The sequence below is a fragment of the Loa loa genome (genome assembly GCF_000183805.2).
Source record: "Loa loa unplaced genomic scaffold supercont3.7, whole genome shotgun sequence".
Lineage (NCBI taxonomy): Eukaryota > Metazoa > Nematoda > Chromadorea > Rhabditida > Onchocercidae > Loa > Loa loa.
This window is the reverse complement of record NW_018108187.1, coordinates 56,389-80,779: the sequence shown is the minus strand read 5'-3', so window position 1 is coordinate 80,779 and position 24,391 is coordinate 56,389. Positions and strand designations below refer to the sequence as shown.

The following is a 24,391-nucleotide window of genomic DNA, read 5'->3' as shown; positions in this document are numbered from 1 at the left end:
CAGAATATCATGTTCGAGACAATTACAAAGTTTACTTGATAGTATCTCCTGGACGTAAGTGAATAGCAGCGAGGCCCCAACATTTAGTTGAAGCTACTTGAAGTCGTTCTCGAGCATCATATGACACTGATAATCCTAACAAGTCGCTCTCATCTGGCGGTATCAATTCTCTCGCGTGGACACACACCTGTCAACACCGAGAATAGATAATATAACAGTGAGTTAATCATAAATTAAAAGGAATGCAGTAAGCAGATTAGTAAAGCGTAACTTGTTTGGTTACAGCATTTCTCAAGAGTCACAGCCTCTACCCGGAATGAATTCATACCGCATCTTTCGACATCAATTCTGATGCAGAATACGGATGTACACTAATTCTTTTCAGTGAAGTCATAATTTACAAAGTAGTAGAGTTGTATTATCCGTTAAATTGTTGTCGACCGAAGTTCAGAATTTGTTTTTATTTCTGATAACCAAGGATAGTTACTGTATAAACATTGACAGCTCGTAGCAATTTAGTTTCACGTTTCATTATCAAAGTTTCAATAGTGGACTGAATGCGACGACAGTGCGAATATGCATTTCGCCGAAGTTTTACAGAAGCTTTCTAAACATTCAAAAAACCCTTAATCACTTTAACACATGACACGCAACATGAAGTTTATCAAGGGTTTAACTGTGATGAGCAACTTTCCCATAGTCTTACGACATCAAGAGATGCTATTCCTAAATTTAATTTTCTTTTTTCTTCCTGTTTTACCATTCAGATAATCTATTTACAAGCAATACATTAGATCGGCAGTACTTTCCTCACATGTCAAACTTTTTGAGATCGTCAATAAGGTTCAGAACGCATTAAATATTTTTAGGTAAGAAATACAGGTGTTGGCTTATGCATGATTCTTATTAATGTCATAGAATCATGGATTTCAATATCATCGACAGAAAGAATGATGTCACCGACGAATGCTAAATTAGGTGCCGCTCCGTATGGATCCACATACACTACCTAAAAAAAAGCAGTAGTTTTAATAAAGTTTTGCTAGCTGCCTTTTTGTTTTGAATCATCTCTTTCCTATTTTCCAATATCGTCTCATATCCTATACAATAGACGAACATACTCGTGCATAAAAATTTTTGCCATCTCTAAAAGAAAATCAAATTCGAATTATAAAGATGAGATTTGAACATCACACCTTCCGTGTAGCCTTTTGAATTCTTATACCGAACGGCTTGTTCAAAATTATCGTTTCCTAAACATATCTAAAGTGTTTAAATCCGAAAATTTTCATCCTATTGAAATAAATTTCTACTTCATGCATACCGTATGCATGAAGTAGAAATTTATTAGTAAAAAACACCATATAATCACAATTCAACTCAAAGCTATCGTCAATATTATCTCACATCAAGCACAACTGGATTACCATTACTACCATAATTATTTGCTCACAGCTCACCCAATCCATACAGAGAAACATCCGCATACAGTTGTGCCTATCTTTGCTCCACCATTATATCTTGTTCCACTTACGTCAATGTCCTTATCTAAATTTTCTTCGCAAACTTTTTAATTAAAAAGTCATCGGTGGTATTACCACGCAGCAATATTCTATGTGGCATGATAGCAGAAGGAATCAAATACACACTTCTGACGGTCCTGGATGATTCCATAGCCTTGATTCCTTATTTCTGCTGTCATCCATCCAGCAATAAACAATTCGACAACAGTAATGTCTCACATTATACTTTGCTTCATTTATACAGTTTGATAATTGCTGTGCTTCATTGTAAATTGTAAATTTGAAATAAAGCAACAGAAACGTCGACTTTCTTCCAACTCTACCTTGTACGGCACCACCCACCTTCCGCGAAAATGTAAAGAAGCAAGATATTTGAACTTATCCATTTAATCATTGCATCCATATTCTCACCATTAGTGTGAAATTGGGTGCTTCTACACATCAGACATAAACACTAGTGTCCTAACTACAGTACAACGGTCTGTACTGAAAGGAAACTTTGGCTCCAACATTACCGGATCATTGGTAAACTACCGCTGAATTATGAATGAAGTGACTATTATAAACTAAATCATATTTCATCTTTGATGCCTAGGCCTCGTCTAGTCATCCTTCTCCTTCTCCTAATTTGTCTCGCAGTAATTCATTCATGATCCACCCCCTCGTACTTCCATCCTTCACTTCAAAATTCACCAAGTACTCATCCTCGACTGACACCACTCCTCACGGACCATACATCTACAAAGACATGCATACAGACAGTGGGTGAATTGATGGGAGCTATGACGAAATATCAGTGATGAAATAAGTGGAGGAAAGGGTGGCGGTATTGTTTTGTGGCTTTGCGTGGTGTGTTTCATACGGGCTTACAGATTTTCACGTCAATCACTCAAAAGCCACACACAACTAACTCCTTGAATGATGTCACGAGCAACTTAGTCTCGTCACCTCTTCGGGCCTCTCCTTAGCTAGAACAGCGATATATCGAGCGTCTCATTTCCCCATACTGCAGTTAGTTGTTTACCTCACTTATCCCCATACTTATCAGTATCATTTCTCTCCTTCGCACTTTTGGTATACTAATATCAATATCTCCCTTGTCATCTCTCATTCTCTTTGTTATGCAGTGAAGGTCCACTTCGTTCCTTGCATAATTTCTGAAATACAAAAATAATTATTCTCCTTCTCCTGCCATTACTTTTGTCCCAAAATTTATGAATCTGTGAGAGTAGCATATTGTATATTTTATATTAAACATAAAATGGATGCAAGAAATGAATGCAAGTTATTAAAACATTGCGTTGCATCTTGCACGAACATGCATCGTGCATGCTTACGCACAATGGTCCTATTCTCAACCCCATGATGGCATAATAGAATGATGAGGCATTTTGTACCGTTAATGCTAATAATATTGCAATTGTTGTAATTTGCACTTTGCATTCGTGATGAGATGGGATGAGATGAGCGAACAGCAAAAATCGCGTCGATTTTTGATTCTTGATTCTCATTTAACAAATATGATTATTGCAGGCACTGCTGCGATTTTTAGGTATTTATTTACAGTGGTGCTGTTGTTCCATCAAGTGTGAAATGATTTGCTAGAGGATTCGGGGTATCCAGACCTCTTACGCTGTGATTCTTATACGTTAGCCTTCCAAAAAACATACGGGTACGGCGCTTTTCCGTGGTAAGCCCTTTACCTATCAATTTATTTCAAGGAACCGAACAAGTAAATGATGTTAGAAACAATACACTAATGATTCTGGTAAGGATAACTGCTAGAATCACTAGTGCACTGTTTCAGTTTTTATTCGAAGTCTTAGTCCACATTACTAGAGATTTCCGTTACCACTATGACCTTATTAGGTCATAGTGCTTGTGGTTATGATAGAGCATAACGGTATCAGTTTCGGAAACTGAACTCAATTTTGAGTGCGAAGGAGGAAAAAACATTTGTACAGTATTTTTTAATCTAAGTAGATATCAACAGAGATTTATTGTTAGTATTAGTATCACAAACTTTATCACATTATTATTAGTATCACAAACTAATAGTGGAAGCGATATTAGTATCACAAACTAATAGTGGAAGCGGTATTAGTATCACAAACTAATAGTGGAAGCGGCACAGCAGTAATATCGTTCGTAATTATTCCTGCATAAGCTATAATGAACTATCCATTATCTTTTAAAATAGTTTTTGCTGTGAATGGTAAAATTTAGTGAAATTTTTGCCACAAAGTAAAGGTTAATTTCCAGCGAACTCCTATTGGTTGCTATGTATCCTGTCGATGAATGCACTTCGTCGTCGACCTCAGCATCTCATAAACAATCCAAACCCAATAGTGGCATGGCAGCTGCACAAAGTAATGATGCTTTGAGTAGAAAGCGTACAGCAGCACGACAGCTTCCACGAATTATGTTGCATCCAAACGCTCCACAAAGCGATGGTGCAGTGAATAGTTTAACTACAAATGATTACTCGCAAGGTCGTTTATTGTTTACGTCAGTGTGTCTCTATGTTCGGTAATACACAGAGTACTGAACTACTAAATTCTCTTCCTGCTAGACCCACGGTTTATTGACTTTAATAAAAACTATGCATAAATTGAAAACTTTTTTCGGAATTTGCTGACCTTTTAATTTAGTGGTTTTCTGTCTATTTGAAATCCCTAATTTTGTATTTTCTGAATGATTTTTTGCTGCTTTCTTCTCTTTGGTATTTGTTATCACAAATGAGATAAGTTAGCAACTTGTATTTTCCATCACTTATAAAATTCTATCAAATCATTTCAAAGATAAGTCAGGAGTTTTTATTGTACCTTTTCTATTTTTATTTTTTATTTTATTTTTTTGGTTACCAACTTGAAAGCTGGTTAGGTTTCAGTAAGGAAGAGCAGTCGGTATGTGTCTGACACTTGTCGCATTCCATAAGTTTATCTCAACACTACATGCAATGTTTTTAAATTTGGATGACTCTTTCGTAACTACGAAAATATAAATAGTATACTTTTGCGAAGTGGGAACATTTTTTACATAACGACTAGTACCCTGAGCTTTCAGATCACTAAAACTTCATAAATCAGAGATAAAAAATCTGTATTCGAAATATGTTGGTATCAGAGCTTATTCAAAATGGCGAAACATTTTTCACAGCATATATCCACTGCAGAATGCATTTTTTTGAGTGACGAAAATACTGAAAAGTAGTTAATAGGACTTGGACAGCATGGAATAAATAGTTGGAGTTTTCCGCACCATATGTTTGACAGGAACTGTTATAACAGTTTTAGCTTACGAAGATAGTTCGTGTATTCGTTTGCTTCAGTTTCACCTATCATAGTTTCCTAAACGGCATCCTGAAGCAAAGATTGGTATTAAGCTTAGCATTTTTTCAGAGGATAATGGAACTGATGCGAAAAAGCGTTCACGAGATGTTGGAACACATGGCGATTTTACATTGTCGGAACTGAGTGACAGTCAGTCGAAAAGTCCACTTTGTTACGCTAAGGATTCGGCAAAAGTTGGTAGATGACCTCCACTGTTGTGTAAATTAAATGCCATAAAATATCACTTCTGTAATTAGTATTTCGGTTTTCATGTCATGTATTTCAGAGAAATCGGACGTGGCCAGAAGTAAATAACACCGTGGTTTGTGGTTATCAGCTAGTCGGTGCTGGGAAAGAATTTGTAGCATATCACATCGAGAAAAAATTGTAAAAACTTGTCAGGTCAGCACTAACTGCATGACAAAATATGTTTTTGCAGAATATAATTCTAGTATCAGCTAAAAGCTGGAGTTCAATAGTTTGGACACTTCTCTGTACTACCAAAAAGTAAACTCAGAAATTCAAATTTCTACAACTTTTCTACAAATATTTTCCAGCTCATCGACAGTGAACAATATATGAAACTCCTGACAATTGCAAGTCGTCTGAATGAGGCCAAAAATTATTGGAAATACGAGGATCTGGAGGAGATGAGGTTTTTACATAGTGTAATTAGATATGAAAGGGATATAGTTTGTCCGGAGTGAAAGAGCAAACTTTGTCAGAGCTGAACGGGAACATTCTAAGCTCTCCATTTCGGTTTTGTGAATTTTGTATCACTTGTTACTGGTTATTAATATTCCTGTTCTTTTCAGAGAATTTGTATTGTCCTCAGGGACGGAAGTATGTGCGGATAATGATGGTCAGCGTTTTATGTTTTCAAATTGGCAGTATGGTACCCTGCACAGTAAGGTTCAGGCTGGCAAAGTTAAGCTTTCGGAAAGCGAAGCGTTTTCACTGTTTTCAAAAATTGTCAGAGGAATTGCTTTTTGTCATGCCTGCGGGATTGTTGTACGTGATGTCAAATTGCGAAAGTTTGTCTTCACAGATAAGCAGATGTAAGTTTGTTCTGTCTGCTTGAGCTTAAAATTTTCTTTTTCTTTGGTGGACTTTCTACGTTCATTGTCCTACTGGGATTAATTAACATAGTTTCAGGACACAGCTGAGACTACGAGATATATTTGATGTTTTTGTTTGCGAGGATATCAAAGATGATCGATTACGTGATAGACATAGTTGTCCAGCATATGTTGCACCTGAAATATTGAAGGATTCTCCCGAATATGCCGGTCGCCCGGCTGATATTTGGGCGCTAGGAGTTCTGTTCTATGTTTTATTATTCGGAAGGTTTGTGTCGGAAATAATTCAGACAATATAAAGTCCGACATTCATCTCTATTCTAACTACAAGGAGAATACGGTCTGGAGAGGATCACACAGGGAAAGCTAACATGCTTACCAATTTTTCATCAGAAATTTTTGCAGTTATCCTTTCAATGACACAACACCTCAAAGATTGTTTTACCGAATTCTGAAAGCAAAATTTAATATCCCATCACAGATTCCGATATCGCAGACAGGTATACATTATTACTTCATACAGTGGATGTTTCCCGAAACTTGTTAGTATTATTCTTGATAAAATTCATATTCTTCCTATTTATAATAAATTTTTTCTTCACAATATTTGTATTGTGGTTTGAATGCATGGGTTCGACTTGAAACAGCTAGGAAATTACTTTTTGCAGCACGTGCTTTAATTTTTGGCATGTTGCGAAAAGAACCGTCAGAGCGTCCCACCGCTGAACAGCTCCTCTATGTACCATTGGAAGAACAATGTTTGGATGACTCTAATATTATATCATTTCGTTCTATTTTACCAGGTATTTAAATCATCAAGCTATTAGCTTACGATTTGCATATTGGATTTCTTATGCTTTAAAATTTTGTTTCTTCTGTCACTGCCAAGCATATATGCATGAATTTGCTTAAGGTTGGCTGGAAATACCATCTCGTATTGCACTTCTCGGCATAATCAGTAACCCAGCTTTTGAATTCGCACGGCGAATCATGAAGGTGATTTTTAACTTCCCACTCAATTATATATATATATATATATGTTATCAGATTGTTTTTCATTCAAGTTTATTGGAAGCAAGAAATTGATTACTGTTTTTAGAACTGCTTAAAGGGTGATCTAGCAAAGTTCTGGTTTCACAATGTGGCGTAGAAAGGTATAAATAATAGTGATAATAGTTTTTATTTTTTGGAGATGAACAACGAAACTGAAGACCAGGTAGTACCAGCTTTCTTGCCTGCAGTGCGTAAAGTTCAACGACATTTGCAAGTAATGCGCGACATCATGGCTGACTCGTCTTTGGCCACAGCAGTCATTGAAGAAAATGACGATGAATCGTCTTTCTCTTCCTCTTTTTTATATTCTGGTCCTGTTATTGCTACCACCACAATTGCTAGTAATGCAGCTTCTGCTACACATAGAACAACATAGCGTCAGTGATTTTGTTATACCAGGAATGATTTTCTTCGAAAATAGAGTGAATTTATCATTTTTAATTTATCATCATTTGTCATCTGGATGAGCTCGGATTTTATTTCTGCAATCTTGGAAGTATTGAAAATATTTTCTTACGGCACATAACCTGATTAATTTGGCAACAGAGAATATTATTGGTAAAAATCAGTAGGAAACTGTACAATCAAAACGGGCTGATACCGTGAAACTTTCTTTCAGTGAACAGATCAGAGGTATGAACGATGTTATCGGTTTGTGAAATTTGACTTTTGGGAATTAAGGAAATGTAGTTTGGGGTTGATAGTCACGGCTGCACAAATATCGTTTTATTTATTCAAAAGCATTTATGGCAACATTTATGTAGAATTTGGACGATTGAATCTCTCAACATTTTGTTTTTTGGAATATCATGGTTTTTTGAGGAATGCGTAATATAAATTCTCGTGCTGACCTTGAAATTAAAGGATTCATTTGTAACCACTACTTCATTTGTTTCGGAATTGCTTCTTGAACAAGATTAAATTGAACGGGACAGTAACACTAATCTTTTGGACTAGTTTTTTTTTTTAAAGAATTTTTTATTCGATCTTTTTTTTTGTTTGAAATTTTTTTATTTGAACAATAGAGTATTTATTGAAATGCAAATTTTACATTTCTGAAGTATTTTTTCGAACGATATGACTACACATTGATTTGGCATGTGTCTTTTCAAGCACAACAAACTTATTTTATGCTATGTCAAATAAGCCTTACTGAATATTTTTTTTCTTAATTTTACCAGCACAGAAGCATCTTTCCCGTTTTACATTAGTCTCATTCTTCATTACTGTTTCAGAAACTATTATTTCCTGTGATTATTGTGAATTTCTTTTTCACCTATATTATTTGAGCAGGTTCTTATATAGTTTTTCAAGATATAACTGGATGTCTACACATTTATGTTTTGGCCTTTCTGTTTTTGTGTTCACTTTCCTCTTGCAATATCCGTGCATTCGCTGCTGTTTTCTTCGGATCATACTCGCTGAACTCTCGTTATCCAACATTGCATGTTAAGAGATATTCACTAGAAAGGAATTAAACGCTTTTGACTTGGTTTTTTTTCCCAAATGGTGCATTTCATTTTTTCTAAGTCCCTCCCCACTTCCACATTCCGAAGATTTTACTATTTTCCACACGCATTAAGGATGCTTTAGTAAGTTTTCTAAATGCTCCTCGAAGGTACACATCAGCGCGACACTCTTGTAAAAATCCATGCCGTAATCTTTGTCTGATTGTTTATTATTACTGTAGAATATATGTATGGTATGCTGTTTATTTTTAAATCAGCTCAATTCCATTATCTTTTTTGCATTCATAACAATCGTTATTGGCAATGATATTAATTAGACAATGCCTGAAATCCTGTATGAAGTCTTGTACTGATCAAAAAAATTCCTCATCCAGTCATTCCTTCGTCCTCTTTGCCGTAGAATCATATGGTGTGACAAACGGCAAGATCATAAACCGACACACAAGCTCTTTTCAGAAGTATCTACATTTCACACCTAAGAGTTGTAGGTAAAGTTCGAATTGTAGAAGTTCAATTCACAAGCACAATGTATGAAAGGTTTCAAAAAAATAGCTAATATAGAGAGATTAACTTACGAGCAAGATTCTGCCTTAATTAACATTCAAACATTTGTTCAATCATATTACATATGACATGAGAGGAAAATGAAGAATTCTAATTTAATGGAGAGAGGATTTGACAAAATCCTTCACGACCACTGTTCGTTTACATTCGTACTTCCTTCAAAACGGTAGACTTGTTTCCGACAGGAGTATATCGCTTCTAACCTATCAAAGGTATTCAAAAGGCACTCATTTCCTCAATGCAATGCTTAGCTGTGATATAATAACATTAACTGAAACAAAACTTCATAAACTGTTTAACAATGACCATGGAAAGTGAAAATCACACGAGGTTTTGCTGCCGGTATGGCTTCGGCAATATAATGATGACTTTCAAACGCGTTTCACTTTCACCCTATTCTTGACTAGTTTATGTTTATACAGGGATAAATTATGTTAGACCTTTATGTGGGGCCCTGATGTAGTGGTGGTTAGCATCAATGCACCACTGAATTTGAAGCTTCTTTACTATCTTACAATATCCAAAACTTCTCTCTGTCATAATTTGGAAAACGAAGCAATACAGGGAGCATCTGGAATTGATTTGTGGTCCTGATTGAGTGAATGAGCTATGTTTGCCTGCCGAAACTGTTTCATTTGATTAAGAAACGATCTTTGTTCACATAAAAAACTGCAAAAAAAAAAAGAGTCAGAAATAATTTGGCAAAATGATCAGCTTTTCGTGACTAAGAACTCTTTGAAAAGAGTTCTGCATGTCTTAATCATACTGTGCATTCCCTGTACCCTGCACGACTTGGCCATTATTCCATCTATCGTGTGATAGATTGCAATGCTTAAATACAAAGCAGAGTAAGTTCTAATGATAGTCTATGTGAAGCGAAAATGTTCACGAACTTTCATCACTTCATTTGCGAAAAGATGATCTAAACTTGACCGTTGAAACGCTTAAAATAACTTCTATTTAAATCCCTCCATAGATCTAACAGAATTAAAATCGACAATTCTTTTCATTACCTTCATAAAAACAGTAAAATTCGAATGCAAACCATGGACATCTCAACACTTTCATTCTTATTCTTAAAAATCTCTAAAGATATGATTTACAGATCAGATTCGCAATGTTTCGTTAGTGACAGTTGTAACTAAGAAGTTCTTTAGACCATAAGCAGTTAAGTAAATCTCCACTGATGCATAAGTAATCTGCAGTGACTAATAAGCATTTAAACAAGAGAAAGTCGAATGATAAAGAGATAAGCCCAACGACTAGATTGTTTTGAAAGTTGTTTCCGCTACCTTCATTAGCAATGAAAGTCAGACCTCCTATCATTATTAGTCATATCGAAGGCCATGAGTTCGTTGACCTATAAAATGAACTCGTTTAACTCAAACATCCATCAGCGATCAATTAACAATTAGCACTCATTGCAATGTCTACAGGTTCACACGGACAATTTTTGTCTTTCCTTGCTTCGGTATTCTTTATATCTTGAAATATGCAAATTATTCTTGTCCTCTTCTGCCTACAAAAATACCACCCATTCTGCCTATATATTTCTGGAATAAATGAGCTCCTCTAATTTTTAAACTTGCTACCTTATCAAAAGGTCATGGCAATGACGCGATTATGTCTCCTCTGGAGTAACAAGTGAACTTCTTTGTTTTCCAACCAGAACGCTGCAACAGACTGTCCCGGTCCTGCCTGGTTTAAGCTGTCATTCCGTCCGTGACTCGACTGGAGTTTTAGGTGGCAGTGCGGGGTTCGACTAAATTCCCGGGGAAGAGGGGGGGTACGTAGGTGTAATAGTTATTACATCTGCCATCATCAGGAATGCACACAGTTTGTCACTTTGCCCTTGGTTATGAAAAGGTGGGAAATTGCTAAGTATGGCGTGGTTATACAACATTTCCCATTTTATCAGGTAATTAGTTTAATTTGTTATTTCTAGGAAATGGGACGACGACCGGCAAGGTGCTATCGTTATATTAAGAATAAGCCGTATCCGAAGTCTCGATTCTGTCGCGGCGTTCCAGATCCGAAAATTCGTATCTTCGATTTGGGCAAGAAGAAAGCTACAGTTGATGAATTCCCATTATGTGTACATTTAATGTCCAATGAACGGGAGCATCTTTCGTCGGAAGCGCTTGAGGTATATTTTATTGTAGCTTGAGATAGGGACTTCTAGAAAATTGTTTAAGAGTTACCAAAATTAATTTTACCAAAATTAATTGTTTGCATAATTCCAAGAACTTCCTATTCCTTCATTGGTCCTATCAAGCTTTCCTACTCTTATAATTTACACAGCAACACACAAATTATATGCGAGTTTTGAAGAAGATCAGGAAAAGTAGGTTAGCTTGTGAATGTTATAAGTCATATTTTCCCTCATGCCATTCTTTGTGCTATATATTTCATTCGAAATTTGATTCGTAATTCTCGTCCGTCTTCGGAAGCACTTGAGGAACTTTGTTGTAGAAAGTGTTGTACTCCATAATCCAAATTTCAAATATTTCTATTTTTAGGCAGCTCGTATTTGTGCCAACAAGTATATGGTGAAGAACTGTGGCAAGGACGGTTTCCACATGCGCGTGCGTAAGCACCCATACCATGTTGTTCGCATCAATAAAATGTTATCATGTGCAGGTGCTGATCGTTTGCAAACTGGAATGCGAGGAGCATTTGGTAAACCTCAAGGCTTAGTTGCGCGAGTTGATATTGGTGACATATTGATATCGGTACGAGTCAAGGAGCAGGTTCGTTTTACTTGCTGGGAGAAGTTATTTGGGATAAAACAATGTTGGACGTTATAGTGGAACTAATAAGTAAGTCTGCACTTTCGTCCGAACAATGTATCATGGGTTAATTGTTGTCAGTAACTTCGTAGCGAAAAGAGGATTCTTCCACTGAATTGAGAGGTAAATGGTGCTTCTTATGATATCCTGATTAACAGCAAAATCCAGCGGCTTATTCTTCTATTAAATACGAGCTATTCTCAGAAATGCTTTCTGTGACTCGCAAAGTCCCCCTCCTTTATGTAAGTTAATTCTTTATCCTAGTAGTATCGTAATAATATTAGGGAATTGATAATTGTCAATGTTTAGCATGAAGAGCATGCAGTAGAAGCTTTTCGAAGGGCGAAATTCAAGTTTCCGGGGCGTCAGCTTGTTGTGGTATCAAGGAAGTGGGGCTTTACAAAGTGGGATAAAGAGGAATATGAGAAGATGCGTGAAGAAGGACGTTTGATACCAGATGGTGCAACATGCAAACTTGTACGAGAGCACGGTCCATTATCGAAATGGATTCATAATCCTATTTAAAAGTTGTTAACTACTTTCATGTTTGTTTTTTGAATAAAGTATCTTTGATTTATATCACTTTTATCTATGATGTACGAGTCAGGTTTGATCAGGGAACCATAAGTTTTGTTGCAAAAAGTTCTACAAACTCGAGGAAGGGGTCCTAATAGCGCATTATTAAACATCATTTGTTGGAAAAATTTTGGTCATCGAGTCGTTAGGAGTTGCACTGTACTAGGGGTCTGAATCGTCATTGTACTGCATGCATCAGTAGCAGATTCGGTTTGTAATTGTCTTGTGTTGCTTATTTAGGTGGAGCGTCATTTATTATTGGAGGTGGTAAATGTACAGATAGTTTTTGTTACATACCAATTTTTATTTGCTTTTGTGGACGTGCTTGAGCATTGACGCGTCGTAATCGCTGCATATTCGTGTTTCCTTCGGTTCTTCCATGGAAACTGTGACATGCTTTTTGGTTGGAGAATTGGTTTGTTTCATAACACTTATCACAGATTTTGGTAATTTCATACTTTTCAAAATTGTCAGCTGCAAGTGGGTACTTTATTTGAATAATCAAATTAAATGAAGAAGCAGATTTGACGGACAAATGCTGGTTTACTGTTCATCTTGACGATGAAGACCATCCTCCCATTCGTTTGAAACAAGGTTGGCAGTGATCTGACCGTATTCATAACTAGAAGTCTTTGTGGTGATCCATGATATCTCACTTTGCCGTTACTGGTTAAACTATTATAATGTTAAGTTTTTATTTCCACAAAGTTGCCAGACCTGTTTTTGCGCTATGTGTTGTACGTCCTCAGGCATTTCAATATGCGTATCAGCTTCAACTCCCGTCTGAACCAATATCTGTATCTAAAACTTCAAGTGTCGTCTTTAAAATTCTATTTATTTATTGTTAAACTGTGCAGTAAAAATGGGACTCTTCTATTAATGAGGAAATATTGCTTATATAAAGCTGTTTCTGATTAATTTCAAAAAGATCAGGATTTTTTCTGATTAATTTCATGAAAGGATGCGTTTTTCCGTGCTCTTAAAGTCCAGTCTGGCTTTTGCCAAAATTTTGGAAGCCTTCTGCGATACGAAGTGAAACTGCTTTTTGTGTCATACAGGAGACAGTTGCATTGACTTCATATTTAAGCATTAAATTGCCAAATCTTTACCAAAATGTTTAACCTTGCAGTCATACCTGTCTTTTGGTATCAAAACCATGCCTTATCCAAAAAGCTAGCATCGTTTTGCTTGTAATGTATTCACCGTTTACTTTCCTGCAATCTTGATTAAATCCTTTTCGAATAACTATGTTAGTTGTCAAGACATTATTTATTACTATTGATTTTAATTTGCACCGGTTTTATTTAGTGAAGTAAATCAACCTGAAAGCTCTGCAGCAGTGCATCCGTTATGAAGTAATAAATCCTAAATGGGATAGATGAGAGGTTTTGCTAAGTCTTATATTACATGTATTTAAGCAGATTTATTTTGTTGTTATTAATGGAAGGCAGATGACCAAGTTTTTCAGTCATACAAAGGTTTTCACTTTTTTTTTTACAAGACTGTAGTCTTAATTTTCAGTAAATAGAAAATTACTTAATAATATCGCCAGGTCGAAGATGTACAGATGCCAAACTTCCCGGTATGACGCTTGCTACTTGCAACTGCTCTTTATTGTCATATTTTACGGATAAGCCAAGTTCCTGACCCAGATCCATGTCCGGAAATGATTCTATTCGAATTTGCACCTAGAAATTTTTCGCTACTACCAAATGGCAAAATATCTGGGATGAAATGTTGCGATGTCAGGATTTTTCCGGAGACTTTTCGCGGAATACAAGAAATCACCAGGATATCAGCAGTTTATTTTGAACTTTTATTTAAGCCAGCAAACTTGATAAATATAATATCACAAATACCATACCATATATACCTCAATAGCTCGCAATACCTTCAATGAGCTGCCCTTCTCAACAGTCAGCGTTTCGACGGTAGTAATCATGTGTTTGCAACACGAAAAACCGCACCGTTCCAGCGTAACTCTTGCTTCCTAGTAAGATGGTAAGTTTGCCTTTTGTCCTAATTTAAGAATAGTATATCTTCTAGTCTCTCGAAGGAAGCACCAATAAATCAAAGATAAAGAAGTGCATGAGCAACGAAATTACGAGAAATTTTAAATTAATGTAAGAAAGCTTAAAAAAGCAATTAGCTTTACTTGCAGTAAAAATATGCATTTAGTAAATGTAAATGATACAGACGATGACCTATGATATCATCACTTGTGGAAATTCCTAAAAGGTATATACTTTTCCTGATTTAAAAAGTTGTTCATTCAGATCCTTAATCGTTTGTAATTTTTTATGGTTTATCGCAATGATTTTATCACCCAGGCCCACTTTTCCAACTGATGAGCCACGCGACTCCACCATTGTCACCTGCGTTTCAAAATTTTATGCTTAAAAAAGCTATAATCTGTAGAAATGTATTTAGAGAATGAATTCCTAGAATTAATACAGGTGAATAATAGTGATAGTAAACATGCAAATAATAAGAAATAACTACAATTATAAAAAGTAATCCAGTATTTATCCTCGGAAAGGGCAATGAGAGGACATTGCCTTACTTTCACCTTTAAGCTAAATAAAAAACCCGAAACCCCAATGTTAATTAATACGTCTATTTCCGTTCCTCCCCGTTCGGTAGATCATGAATAGAGTGGTATCTAATTTTGAGCCTTAATTCTTCCACCCATCTATTTGCCTATACACTCGATTCTTAATCACTTTGCGCGCAAAACATTTATATGGCAGATAAGTTCAGTTGTACTACTAAACGGCAAATGCTTTTTTCGGATACTACGGGCACACGAATTTGCAGTACCTCCCACTCAGGTCCACTCTCGAGATTGAAAAGAGAATGAGTTCTGCTACATATAATTAACTCTCATTCAACATTTTACAGAGGCGATTTTTTTTTGCATGATTCAAAAACCTACTCTCAGATCACCTTTGTTGATTCTTAAACCAAAAGGCTTCTTTAAAATCACTGTTACCTGAAATCAATTATGTCATCTAATTACTTGTTCAACTTTCTCATCCAAATCAAAGCATTATGTTTACCTTCAAGTAGAGCTTTAAGGTTAGGAGTGGAGAACAACGATAAAATTAACAAGTAGTAAAATGAAGATAGTTGAAATGAATTTCGAACTAAGCACACTCTTATTTCAGTTGGAAAACTGGTCGCTTTTTTGGTCCTTTCGTCTGATTTCTGTCCTAATGACGACCTTAGCATGTTGTGTTCTTTTCACCAAAATGATAAAATGGACCGTTCTATAATATTCACCAAGTGAAAGTGTGCTCGTTGGCTGTTCACTTATGTTTTTAATATTGTAATAACTCGTTCTTTTCCTATAAAATTCGTAAAATGAAGTCTAATTTGATTTGATATATGCAATTAAATAGTTAATTAGTAATTGATGACTGTGAAATGAAACAACGGCCTATTTTTTTATCGAACCGCTTATCATTGTACTGTTTTTCACCCTCATAAGGCATATTAAAATGAATAGCGCAACAAATTTCCTTTGCTTCACAGTTCTTCAACAGAACTTCGACAAGATCTTTACGATACATTGCAGCAATCTATTTCCTCATATTTCTACATAAATGTTATTCTGCAATAATTCTATAGCTTATGTTCGAATGATATAAAATTGTTGAAGTTTGCGACTGAGAACAGCACTGAAAGCGAATTTATATGACTGTCAACAAAAAAAAGCCTAGGGGAAATTTAACTAATTTCATGTAAACATGTGTTCAGTATCCAAGAATATTTGAATCTCACCGTGTCGAAATAACCATCATCTGGAATCATTTAAGCTACTAAAATTAAGCTATTCTTTGGATTGTGTTTTACTCTTTTCATTAATAGTTGATTGAACTCAGCTATAAAAAAATGACAGATGTCGTTAGCCTCGTCTAATTTAACTATCCGGAATAACTTGAGCAGCTGAACTGCAAGCAGATCACTGCATGTTGTTTGTGTTTGCATGCTTGTTGCATGCAAATTATTGCATACTGTTTGTGTTGCATGCTTTCTACATTCTTTTTAATTTCCTTGTCAGTCAGAAATTATTGCTCTCATTTAACTAATTCAAATATTCTCCAGCATTTACAACAGCCTGTTTGCTTCTATCATACCAACAAATCGAATTAATTGTGTTCACTTCTCGAATCTCTTACCGCCACTCTTTCATAAATGGCAACCAGACTAGATTGCAATCATTTTGGAGTGACTTTACGACTGAGCTTATTCTAACCACATACCTACTGCATAACTGTTTGGTGGAACAACAAGGCTTGATGACCACTCAGCATGTTACCATATTGATAAGACGGAAAACTCCACGGACACCCATATCGCGAGGAGAAACTTGCCTGCCCTAATGAGTTGTGAGCTATGCTAGCGGTGCATGTGCCTCCGTTAGGATCTCGCATGTCGGACAGGTCTCAACTGAAGGGTCAGATAAAGTATGCCCATAATATGTCCACAGTTCCCTAGTCTCCTAACAAACATTTTAGGACTTTGACCTCAAATTTGGGCAGATGGAGCTCGTTTGACCCTGTAGGGCCATCAATTTTCCAACAAAACCTACTTCCGCACTAGACCCTGGCAGATGAACCTTAGTAAGACGAGATCGGTTTGTGCCTCATTAAAAAAATCCAGTGCGCAAATTGGTAACGTTTGCAACAAGCGTGGGTAGAGCTCTTCCCAAGTCTTTGTTCGTGAAGTCTAGTTATGAAGATGATGATCAATATGAAAGAGGTTGAAGTTCAGAAACCGCCCAGTCATCGATTCTCCATCATTTAAGAATTACTATCACTAAGGATCGTCTCTCCCCTTTTCTTTCCTCTTCCACATTGCCACACTCTTTTTCTTTCATTCATGAATTCGTGTGGCAAAGCGACGCGTCTTCATTTCACTGAGTACGTGGGTATTATTCACTCAGGGTTCAGAGGGTCATAGTTTCAATTTATTCAGAAGGCGCGGCAATCATCGATCCCTATATTTCTAATTCTTATAGCTTGATAATATGTATGCTCCCTCCTTCTCTTTTTTTAATCTGTGTAGGATATTCAAATGATAGCAAATCTATATTATGATGTTAAGATTGCGCGATCTCAGGATGCAGAACTTTGTAACAGTATACACTTGCACAAATTTGCATATATTAAGATAAAATTGGCTCAGTTTGTTTTTGATCAGATCGGTGACCAAATGATGAATATCGATTCCATAAAGGTAGGTTTCTCTTCATTTTCTTTTTTAAAACTCATTAAAAATTCTGCTTTAAATGTTTGCACCACATTGTTTAGAGTATACGCATAGATTATTGTTTAAGATTACTGATGCCGTTGAGGAAGATTTAGAAACAAATGAAACCAATAAAAATGAAAGCAAAAATGAAAACGGAGAAAAAGATAGCGACGAGGATGAGCTGGATGATGATGAATTCGAAGTGGATCGCATCCTAAATGTTGCTGCAATGGATGGAGAAGTGAAATATCAGGTTGCAATTAGGCTTTACTTTTTTCAAGTTCGGTTAAATCAGTTTTGAAATTTCATTCCAAATCGGTAACAATATGAGGTTCCATCTTCAATTTGTCTTTTTTCAACTTTTTTTCTCTTAGGTACGGTGGAAAGGTTACGGATCAGATGAAGACTCTTGGGAACCTGAATGGAATCTGGAAACAGCACGACTAATCCTTGATAAATATATTGCAAGTCATCAGGACGAGGTAAAGAAGGCTCAAGATATAGTCTTAACTCGGAAAAAGTTAAGAAAACGATGTGGAAAGCAAATAAAACTGCAAAATAAAGTAAATTTCTTTACAATAAAGCAAAGAAGTATGTGTTACTTTGCTGTTACTTTTGGATTCTACTCAGATTCAAAAGAAGTTGGGTATTGAGATTTTCTGTTAACCATTTGTATTTTTATATTACTGCCTACTGTGAAAATTGCGCTGTTTCGGAGGCTTGTTGGTTGGCAGCTACGACTAGTTGTGCGAAGGGCTTGCAGACTTCGAAATATTTATTTCCTAATACAAGTAGAAGTAGTGGAAACATTCGGTAAATAGTAATTCGGTATCAATCACTGATCAGAGTTTGAAATCCTTGTGGATATGGTCTAAGATATTTGTTGTGCGCTGCTACTTGAGGAGTTGTTAATCCGTACCCTCTCAGCCTCCCGTTGTTAGGACTTTTATATTGGATGTGTAACCTCTACAACCTTTAAATAAGGACATGTATGACTTTTGTGACATTTAAATAAAGGCGTGTAAGATTATTAAAACAATAAATAGCGGCATGTATACAAAGAGCGACTTGTAAGATCAGAAGCGTATAATATTGTTATAGTAGTATGTGACGACATGTTTGACCTTTGCAGTATTAGGACAAGGGCGTTGAAAGCAGCATGTTTGACCTCTATAAGATTTAAAGTCGATATATTTAAAGCATTTAAAAATCTTCCAGTTTTCCGATACTACCCAGTCATTCATGGAAGTTCGAAAATTCGTTAAAATGGAAATTAATGGGTTGTAATTTGTTGAGATATGTGATATGCTACCACTTTCAAATTATATTTATTATAGAGAAATAAATTACGACGAAGTTCTAGCTCGGAATATTCAGAAACTGCCAAGACAATGAATATTCGAGACAGGAGAAATGATAGCGATAGTGGTGAGGACTATGAAGTTTTCAAGAAGCGCAAGAGGTAATTTTAATAATCCACCGACTTTTCCATGGCAAAAGGTTTTGTTTTCCTGCAGAGCGAAAGTTCCTTTCAATCCAAGAAGTTTAGAAATGATTAAGACTTTATTTCTTATCTATTTATTTGTTATCTTTATTTATTTGTCATCTATTTGTTTTTTTTTTTTGTTATCTTTATGTTACACCAACAGTCAGTTCTTACATTCTTCTGAAGGTGATTAGGTTAACATTCGCGTTAAAAAATTCATTCTCTTTATGAATTTCTATAACTAGTCAGAAAAAAGCTTTTCATTTCATGCGTGATTTCAGTAGATATCGAGCAACACGTACTAAGCTAGGAAGAACTAAAATTGCATCCTTGTCGACAAATAAAGAAGACAAACCATTTTCCAAGGTTTATTTTCTATACAAATATATTTAAATTATAACCTAATCAAATAGGATAACACTTTAATAAATTCCAGTTTTATTTAAGTCTATTTCCAGCTAAAGCTGAAATGCGACATATTTCGTATGTGCTCGGAAAATTTTCGTACTCCAGCACTGATTTTAATAATGAAAGGTTAAGAAAATTGAGTAATATCGATCATCGTTTAAATTTGAGGACTTATCACCAAAAAGGGCAAAAAATGCTTGGCTCTATGATGATGCCGAGGATGCAGATTCCGACGCTTCAGAGGGTAGCGGAGGAGCAAAAAAAAAGGTCTATTTGCATATCACTATATTTGTAATTGGGTAATAAGTTGGTTCGAAAGTGTCTCATGTCTTTTTTCTGGACTTGATTTGGATTTATGATTTGATTCAAGAAATTTGAATTATTGATATATAACATTGGTCTCGACTAAGGAGCTGTGCTTTTTTCTTGGTTGATGTTTTTCTTGACCGATAAATATTTCTTTTTTAGATGTTTTTCTACATAAGACAAAAGAAAACAGTCAATTGAAGGAAAATGTTGCTACTAAAAAAAGCAGTATGTCACTGACAACGGCTGAAGAACAATGCGAAAGCAATTCGGATGAAAAACTCATTGTTCTGTTGAATAAGAAACAGAAAAAGAAGGAAGAAGCTCTTCCAAAGGTAACCATAAAGTCAAAGTCTTTTAATTCTTTAATCTATAGGATTGCACGTATTCTTTCATTGTATCTCTCATTCTAATTGATACTAAATCATATAATAATGATGATTACTAGTATTTTATCTGGAGAATCTGTTCTCCTTTAAAATACTTATAATAAGACAATGGCTTGCTACCTACAAGGTTCTGATAAAAATGTGATTAGCTTAACTAATTATGTTTTGCGACTTTTGGTATATTCAGTGGCATTTTCAGGTCGATGTACTGGAAGAAAGTATGTCGAAAAAAATAATGTTCAATAAGTCCATTTTCTGTTTGATCCTCAATATAATGTTACCAAATAATGCCAACTCTTGTTAAAACTTCTGTTTCATAGTTTTTTTTAAGTTTCAATCGATTCGATGCAAGCGAGAAATTAGGATTATCACTTATTTTATTTGCGCCAGTTAACTGTTAGAAATCATCTTATGACTTCGTTTATGATTTTGCCACATTTCAGATCATTTTCATGTTGACAACTTTACATTCTGTTAGAAATGATTTTTTAGAAAAATCTATCACAGCTTTTTATCATTATGCTTAATTAAAAGAATGTTATTGACAATTTCCGCAACAGTAAATGACGTGTTCGATTTTTAGACTATGAACCAAAAGTGGAATTTATTGGTATTGTTCAGTGCCACGATGGTGCGGTTAAGGTAATCTATACAAAAAGAATGAGACAAAGGCACATATAGTATCTGTGAGAGGTAAATTTATTAAATTTCATTTTGTAATTTCTTATGAATTTAAAATCAAAACAAGCGAAATAATGGTAATCAGTCACTTTAGCAGCTGACTATATGAATCCCATTTATCAGTATGACTGTATAATGCTGCTTGAAAATTTGTGACATTTAATCCGGGAATAAATACGAACAAATGTGCTGTTTCGTTTATTATTCCCTGCCAAATAGCGTTAAATGTGATAAAATGTCAACTAGTATTATCCAGTTGTATTGATCAAATAGCAGCTTTCAGTGCTAATGAACCTAAAAGAGCTTAACAGTTTTGTTTAATTTTATGTGGCCTAATCTAAGTCGAAGTTGCACGGCATTTAATTGCACGAATACGTTTTTTTTTCTTTTATAACCAATCCAGAAATCCGATTGAAAGCATGTTTGACAGTTCACATTTCGCATCAATAGATGAATAAAAAACATTGGTGCACTATTTGTTAAAACGAAACTACTTATTTCCGAAAAATCTTATACTCTTGTTGTTTCAGAAGCTTTCGAAATAGATGGCTTCGGCTTGGTGCAGTATTTTATTAGCCGATGCGAATTTGGTGAGCCGCAAAGTAGTAAAGTATAATTCTGAGATAATGATTTGGTTATTCAGACTGGTGAGTTTAGTCTTTTAACTGAAGAATATTCTTTATATTCAGTTGCATCATTTTCACTCTTGCTGCGAACAGTTTCTAATATCATTACTGCTCTTCACTTTTCAAGATTTTTTTTTCCAATAAATAGTAAAGTACCCTTTTTCTACAGTTATCCCTGATGTTACCTTGCCATTGCAAAATCACTTCTGCTTTTTATTCCTATTTTTTTTTCCGTATAAGCGAATCTTAAAGCAGTTCAATTCTACTTCCTTTCAGCTTATGTTACTTTGGAGTATTTTTCATTATTAAGAACACTATAGAAATTAGCCGCTTGCATATTTTAGATTACGATTTGCATTCATTTGTTTTAAGTACCTTTATTTTAAACCTGTATTATCGCATTCCTTCTATTTTGCAACATGTAATTATAAGCTGTTTATCAGCGTTAAATTCAGCTTCTTGCTCAAAGAGCAAAGTTGACAAAGCTGGCAAATGCGCTGATTTAAATACATCGCATATGGAATATATTTTTTACTCGTCAAATGGCCTTCTTTAAAATCCAGTTCTGAATGTTAAAAATTGTTTAAATTTGCTTAATAAAAAAGAAACTTTAAACGGAAATATTTAAATGATCTCTTGCTATGGATTAATTAGTTGCTACTGACTTTTCTCGTATTTTAATTTTCAAATTTATTAGTCTTGTTGATGCTGTTTTTTCAGAAGGCCCATTATTAAAGATTATGAAGCATTCTTAGTCTGCTTCTTTTGATCACTGCGAGTTCTTTTTTCTTTCTTTTTTATCTTGTTTTACAAATTTCCAACTGCAATCTTTCCCGTCAAATTTTATTTTTTTCTGATCAAAAACGTTATCCATCTCCATTATTAATATTGTTCTGCTCCTTATTATTACTGATAGGTCCTTTCTTGGGACTTATTTTCTTATTTCATCATTTAATGCAGTTATTTTTTATGTCTAGCAATTTTTTTTTTTGTTGTCTGCTTATCCACTCTTTGTTATTGATACTTTACCCTTTAGATTTTATTGTTAAGTGATGCTGTGCATTCTATAAATTTGTTAGATTTCGTATATGATTGCTGAAGATAAGAATAATTTTTTGGATTCACTATCAAAAAGTTAATTTCTGATAGTTCGCTGATGGGTCATTCTCTTTATCAAATGGTATGTGAAACGCACACTCGACTTTTATAAGTGTAATTAAGAGTTGCTGATAACCTCTTGTATCTATTTGATAGGCATTTATCAATTTTTTTTCTACCTTACGTAAAGATATTCTGTTTTTATGGCATCACTAATTCATTTCGAGTTATTACTGGGCAATGACAAAAAAGCAGAAGTTCTAGGAAGATAATTTTAAATTCTTATACAAATGGCTAGTAACTAATCCCTGTCCACTAATGGCATCATTTTGGAAATATTTGGCTTAAGCCGGAATTAGCATGTATAAACAATGGATGGGAAAGAGAAGGTACTTTTTCATATTTCTTATGAAAAAAAAAAAACACGTGAAGCTTTAATCATTATGCTCAGTCCTCGCCAGCATCCTCTCGAAGTTCTGGGCTGAAAGATCAAGTCGACAGCTTAATATTTCCTTTTACGGAACAAAATCATAAATGATTGCCTCCAAAGATCTGGCGAGCAGTGATTTCTTTTCTACTTTTCCAAACCGCTTAAGACATTTATACTTTATTTGTTTTAAAACTCTTTCCTTTACTTCACTCAAAGATCCGAATTAGCAATGACTTTCCAAAGTTTTTCCAATGTCGATGACAAGGTTAAGGGATGAGACTCGAAAAGTTCTTGAAACAATTCCAGCCTGTTTTATCAGTTCAACAATCTTACCAGAGCTAACTACCGCACATCTTTCTCTTCCTATTTTTTTCCGGTTTCAGCTTGAGACAGGAATCAAAACTGATTGTATTCTATTCTGTTCGTGGTTCAATATGACCTCCTAGTGGGCTTCATAATCTATGAAATGATTGCTTATTCAGTCTGGACGATATTTGAATCCTGGAATTTAATTAGGAGTCAGGAAAGTAATTTTCGCTTAATGTTATATTGTCAATATTATCATTAATTTCCCTCTGAAGAAGGGAGTGCTACACTGAGATACTGAGATGGGAGATTATTTAGAACTTGGCTGTGTCAGTCATCACCGAACAATCCAGTGTGATATTTCTGCCTTCATAATGACATATTAATGGTCAAGGGAAAGAAGAGTTCACTAGATTTGTCGCGATTCAACTGAATTCACTTCTGTGTGGTTGGGAAAAGTTAAGTCGAGCAACTTAATTTTACGAATGATATTGCTTATAAAGTCGTTGTGAAAAATAAGTGTTGCAAATTATGCTAACATTACGTTTATTTGTAATATAGACAATATAGATAAGTAATATAGATAAATGATACTTATTCAGGCTTTATCAGAAAACTTCTATAAACAGAATACGGTGAAAAACTGATATTAGTGAAAGGATATAAAGAAAGTCAATGGAGCATCTTTGTATCTTTCGGTCGAGAATTGGAGCTTGTCTATCTGCTTTGAAATTGTGTAGAGTCCGTAATATTTAATTATCTGCCATTGATCTATGTGAAAATTGATTTCAGGACTCACTTACGCACTATTTAAACATTACCAGAAGCGACTGAAAATTAAAGAGGGATTTAAAATCCTCGGGGAAGTCGAAGAATCTTATATTTTGCTCAAAAAATCAAGCAAGTCAATTAACAGTCCACAAGGGCATTTCATTTCCTATCAACCTAACCAAATGCTTACGAACAACAGTGTTTTGCGGTTTTAAATAATTTTAGTTGACTGTTAATTAAAATTGATTT

General features: G+C 35.0%; 6 protein-coding genes across 7 annotated transcripts in view; 3 read left to right on the top strand and 3 right to left on the bottom strand.

Moving 5' to 3' along the window:
• Positions 1-1,706, bottom strand: part of LOAG_16534 (hypothetical protein) — a gene marked incomplete at its 5' end in the record, with an annotated part of 4,050 nt that extends 2,344 nt beyond the window's left edge. Inside the window, 4 exons of the mRNA XM_020449188.1 lie at positions 36-187; positions 488-607; positions 881-1,009; positions 1,650-1,706. Coding sequence (XP_020307308.1) covers positions 36-187; positions 488-607; positions 881-1,009; positions 1,650-1,706 — 458 coding nt within the window. The remainder of the gene's footprint in view (positions 1-35; positions 188-487; positions 608-880; positions 1,010-1,649) is intronic.
• Positions 1,707-2,986: 1,280 nt separating this feature from the next.
• Positions 2,987-7,363, top strand: LOAG_04368 (CAMK/TRBL protein kinase; the record flags this gene model as incomplete). The annotated part of the gene is made up of 11 exons (XM_020446581.1): positions 2,987-3,075; positions 3,786-4,015; positions 4,925-5,049; positions 5,142-5,177; positions 5,413-5,510; positions 5,671-5,913; positions 6,011-6,202; positions 6,340-6,434; positions 6,603-6,737; positions 6,848-6,930; positions 7,127-7,363. 11 exons carry the CDS (start codon positions 2,987-2,989, stop codon positions 7,361-7,363), a joined length of 1,563 nt encoding a protein of 520 aa, XP_020303104.1.
• Positions 7,364-10,957: 3,594 nt separating this feature from the next.
• On the top strand, positions 10,958-12,493 carry LOAG_04367. 2 transcript variants are annotated; one of them, XM_003139904.2, is made up of 3 exons: positions 10,958-11,166; positions 11,540-11,770; positions 12,119-12,493. In XM_003139904.2, the coding sequence occupies exons 1-3, from the start codon at positions 10,969-10,971 to the stop codon at positions 12,332-12,334; spliced, it is 645 nt and encodes a 214-aa protein (XP_003139952.1). In that variant the 5' UTR covers positions 10,958-10,968; the 3' UTR covers positions 12,335-12,493. The 2 variants fall into 2 exon arrangements, with proteins under 2 accessions (XP_003139952.1, XP_020307307.1); XM_020446580.1 differs by lacking the exon at positions 12,119-12,493 and having other exon boundaries at positions 11,540-11,903.
• A 195-nt stretch (positions 12,494-12,688) lies between these two features.
• LOAG_04366 (hypothetical protein) lies at positions 12,689-14,754 on the bottom strand (the record flags this gene model as incomplete). The annotated part of the gene is made up of 6 exons (XM_020446579.1): positions 12,689-12,859; positions 13,103-13,186; positions 13,521-13,599; positions 13,922-14,073; positions 14,250-14,375; positions 14,632-14,754. 6 exons carry the CDS (start codon positions 14,752-14,754, stop codon positions 12,689-12,691), a joined length of 735 nt encoding a protein of 244 aa, XP_020303103.1.
• A 794-nt stretch (positions 14,755-15,548) lies between these two features.
• Positions 15,549-15,957, bottom strand: LOAG_04365 (hypothetical protein; the record flags this gene model as incomplete). The annotated part of the gene is made up of 2 exons (XM_003139902.1): positions 15,549-15,732; positions 15,842-15,957. The coding sequence occupies 2 exons, from the start codon at positions 15,955-15,957 to the stop codon at positions 15,549-15,551; spliced, it is 300 nt and encodes a 99-aa protein (XP_003139950.1).
• Positions 15,958-17,464: 1,507 nt separating this feature from the next.
• Positions 17,465-19,107, top strand: LOAG_04364 (hypothetical protein; the record flags this gene model as incomplete). Its single annotated transcript, XM_003139901.2, has 4 exons — positions 17,465-17,626; positions 17,727-17,894; positions 18,016-18,123; positions 18,979-19,107. 4 exons carry the CDS (start codon positions 17,465-17,467, stop codon positions 19,105-19,107), a joined length of 567 nt encoding a protein of 188 aa, XP_003139949.2.
• Positions 19,108-24,391: the final 5,284 nt, after the last annotated feature.

What these genes read in the sequence shown, in the direction of transcription:
- LOAG_04367 (XM_003139904.2), top strand. Translation starts at nt 10,969, where the DNA reads ATGGGACGACGACCGGCAAGGTGCTATCGTTATATTAAGAATAAGCCG. An exon ending in TTTCGTCGGAAGCGCTTGAG is followed by an intron (nt 11,167 to 11,539) that starts GTATATTTTATT and finishes TTCTATTTTTAG; the next exon opens with GCAGCTCGTATTTGTGCCAA. An exon ending in CGGTACGAGTCAAGGAGCAG is followed by an intron (nt 11,771 to 12,118) that starts GTTCGTTTTACT and finishes GTCAATGTTTAG; the next exon opens with CATGAAGAGCATGCAGTAGA.